Below are 3,051 nucleotides of genomic sequence, written 5' to 3'. Positions count from 1 at the left end.
AAGCCAAGGGCCTGGAGGTCTGTAGGAAGGAGGGAGGGATGGGGTCAGAGCAAACTCCTAGGTGATGAGTATGGATACTCTGGGGGTAATCTGGGCAGAGGCAAGAAGGAACTGGGAGTTGGGCCAGCTCTGAAAAGACAGCCTGGGAGCAGGCTGGGGAGTTTGCACCACAAGGAAGCCCCATGATGGGCTTAAGGAAGATCCCTGGGTCTGCCTGGAGGAAGATGGGTAGAGGGGTGTGTCTGGTGGGTTGAGGAGGCTGCTGCAAGCATCCAGAGAGACGAGGTCGACTGGAAGGAGGAGGGGAGGGGAGGAGCTTCTCAGAACACACAGATGTTGGAGAGGCATTCAGAGAGATAAGGACTGAATCATTCCTGTTCAATTGATCAACTCCGGTGACGTCCCCAGAGCACGTTCAGTGTGCCATAAAGGGAGAGAGGGGAGGGACAAGGAAACAGACCTTGGGAATCCGGGGGCTTCCTTTTGAGGATATTGGATGAAAAGAGAGGGGAGGAAGTAGGTAGTGGCTACACGATGCACGCGGTCCCGCTGAGATCAGTAATCTGACTGCCCAACTGGACTGTCGGGGTCCAGACCCCAGCTGCTGCGAGGCTCAGACGGCAGACCTGGTGGGCAAGCAGAGCCCCGCCCTTCTCCCTCCTGGTCCACTGAGCTCAGAAAGCCGGAGGGCTATGTGCAGGGAAGCCAGGGCTCTCCCAACCCGGGAGGCCAATCTGGTGCCAAATCCCAGCCGCCAGGATCCCCGCCCTGCCCCCCAACCTCAGCAGGCTAACTGGAGGGGAGCCCACCCTGCCGAATGCACAGGTGCTGGGGAACAGGTCCAGGGCAAGCCCAGCTCTGCCAACCCCAGACGCGGGAGGAACCACAGGTGCCATCTGGGTGTGGAGGCAGGGGCTAGGGCAGGCAAGAGGAAGTTTACTGAAAACCACAGCTTTTTTTTTTTTTTTACATTAATAAACTCTTTTTCCTAAAAGAGGGGTGTTTGTTCCCATTTTTATTTCTGGCTACTTAAAAAATTAGCAATATTATAGCTTAATGACAAAAATACCAACCACTCACATTGACAGAGCACATCGCTGCCAGACAATGGCTGTTCTGGGCCATTCGAAAAGACTAACTCACTCAATCTTCCCAACAGCCCAACGAGGTAGGTGTTATTGTTGTCCCCATTTCACAGGTGAGGAAACTGAGGCTCCCCTGCACTGTTGAATTTCAGCATTCCCCTGATTATCTTCCTGCTCTTGGCTCTCTCATTCTAGAAATGCCCCAGAGCCGAGGGAGGAAAAGGGGATGCTGCTGGCCTGGCAGACAAGCCTCCTGGGCGTTCCTCCTGCCGCTGCCACTCACCTAGGAGGGTGCTGAGCCCCGGTTTCTCACAGGTAAGGTGAGAGGGTTGGCTGTGATGGCCTAGCTGCACTCTGACCCCCAGTGGGGTGGGTGATGACACGAGCACAGACTTTCTGGAAGGCTGCTGGGCCATGGCCATGCCTTCCCCACAGGCCTTGTCTCTGCTGTCAGGCCAGAGGTTGATCTGAGGGAGCCATGAGGAGGGGGAGTCCCTACATTTCCTTTCTTCCAGGCTCTTCTCCCTCTGCCTTTGCCAGCTCTGCTAGGTTGGGGGAAAATATGAAAATATGAAAGGGGGCTTTGGCCTCTCTCTCTCCCCCACCTCTTTCCACAGACTCAATTTTGTTGCTAACCCCCTTCCCTGCCAACTGGAAATCATGGATGGCTGGGGGGTGGTCAGTGTCTTGCAGACATCCATCCTTCCAAGTCTGCCCAGCTCCCCCAGGGAGGTAGGGGTCTCGCAACCTCAGAGGAGAAATGGCCACGGACCACACCACAGCCAAGAGCAGACTCCCCCTCTTAGACCCCCTGTGTTTGACCTGAGCCAGGGACGTCGGAAGAAGGTGTCCACCCGCGGGAGGCCCTATTCTCCAGTCAGTCCCCACCCAGAGCTGCTGGTTTCCAGGTACTGGGCGCTGGGCCAGCACTTTAAGGTGCTGCCCTTGGGTCCGTGGTCTGAGGCCGAATGGGGGATATGGAGATGGGCAGCGCTGAGGGGCACGCGGATTTGGCTTATGGGACGCTCTGTTCCCTGCTCTTCGGCAGGACAGCAGATTCCCGAGTCCCTTGGAGAGCGCCTCCTTTCTCCCTCCCGACCCTAGGAAGCGAGTGGGACTGGTGCTGCTTTGGGGGTGTCTGGAAGAAACGAATGAAACGGACATTTAACGAGGTCCTAGCACGTGCCAACCATTTTCACATACCTACATTTTAGTAAATCCTCACTACGAGTGGACACTGTGACGCCCGTTTCACAGATGCGGAAACTGAGGCTTGCCACAGAGGTGCCTGGAGGGAAAGGCGAGGGGAAGGAGCCTTTCCCGCGCCGCCCCCCCGCCCGGGCCCGTGTCTCAGTGGCGGCAGGCACCGGCCTCCCCTTTCCCGCCGGCCGCCCCTCCCACACCCCCCGCCCGCGCCCGACGGCGCGCGGCGCTCACCTCGATGCGGTCCAGGCGGTCCCGGAGGGCGCGCACGGCGTCCTCCAGCTCCAGGATGAGCGCCGGCGAGTCCCAGGGCCCGTCGGCCATGGCGTCGCGGCGGGGCCCGGCGTCCTGAAGGCCGCGCGGAAGGCCGCTCTCGCAGCGGCCCAGCTTGCCGGTGAGCTCGCGGATGGTGTCCTGGTCGGCGCGGATGCGCGCCTCCTGCTGCAGCGCCGTCTGGCGCAGCTGCTCGGCCGTGCTCTGCAGCAGCAGCAGCTCCTCGCGCTCGCCGGCCGCCGCGTCGCCCTGCTCGGCCCCCGACGGGCAGGCGGCCGCCAGCGGCGTGCAGAGGAAGCGGCTGAAGAGGGGCACGGGCGGCAGCGGGTGCGCGCTGGCCGCTGGCGCCCCGGGCAGCGCGGGGGGCCCGGCCGAGCCGCCAGCGCCGTGCAGCGCGCTCAGACTGCGCTGCGGGCCCGGGGACGCGGCGGCGGCGGCCGAGGCGGCCGAGGCGGCCGAGGCGTTGTCGGCGCCGCCGGGCAGCGCCCGC

The 3,051-nt window shown here is 61.6% G+C and overlaps 1 protein-coding gene across 1 annotated transcript in view; it reads right to left on the bottom strand.

Annotated features, from left to right (window-relative positions):
• Positions 1–3,050, bottom strand: part of NPTXR (neuronal pentraxin receptor) — a gene marked incomplete at its 5' end in the record, with an annotated part of 22,538 nt that extends 19,488 nt beyond the window's left edge. Inside the window, one exon of the mRNA XM_025881554.2 lies at positions 2,523–3,050. Within this exon, the coding sequence (XP_025737339.2) occupies positions 2,523–3,050 (528 nt within the window). The remainder of the gene's footprint in view (positions 1–2,522) is intronic.
• Position 3,051: the final 1 nt, after the last annotated feature.

This window comes from Callorhinus ursinus, unplaced genomic scaffold (genome assembly GCF_003265705.2).
Source record: "Callorhinus ursinus isolate GAN/ISIS: 27379988/994484 unplaced genomic scaffold, GSC_fseal_2.0 scaffold48, whole genome shotgun sequence".
Lineage (NCBI taxonomy): Eukaryota > Metazoa > Chordata > Mammalia > Carnivora > Otariidae > Callorhinus > Callorhinus ursinus.
The sequence above is the reverse complement of the archived record's forward strand: the minus strand, read 5'-3'. Positions and strand labels throughout refer to the sequence as shown.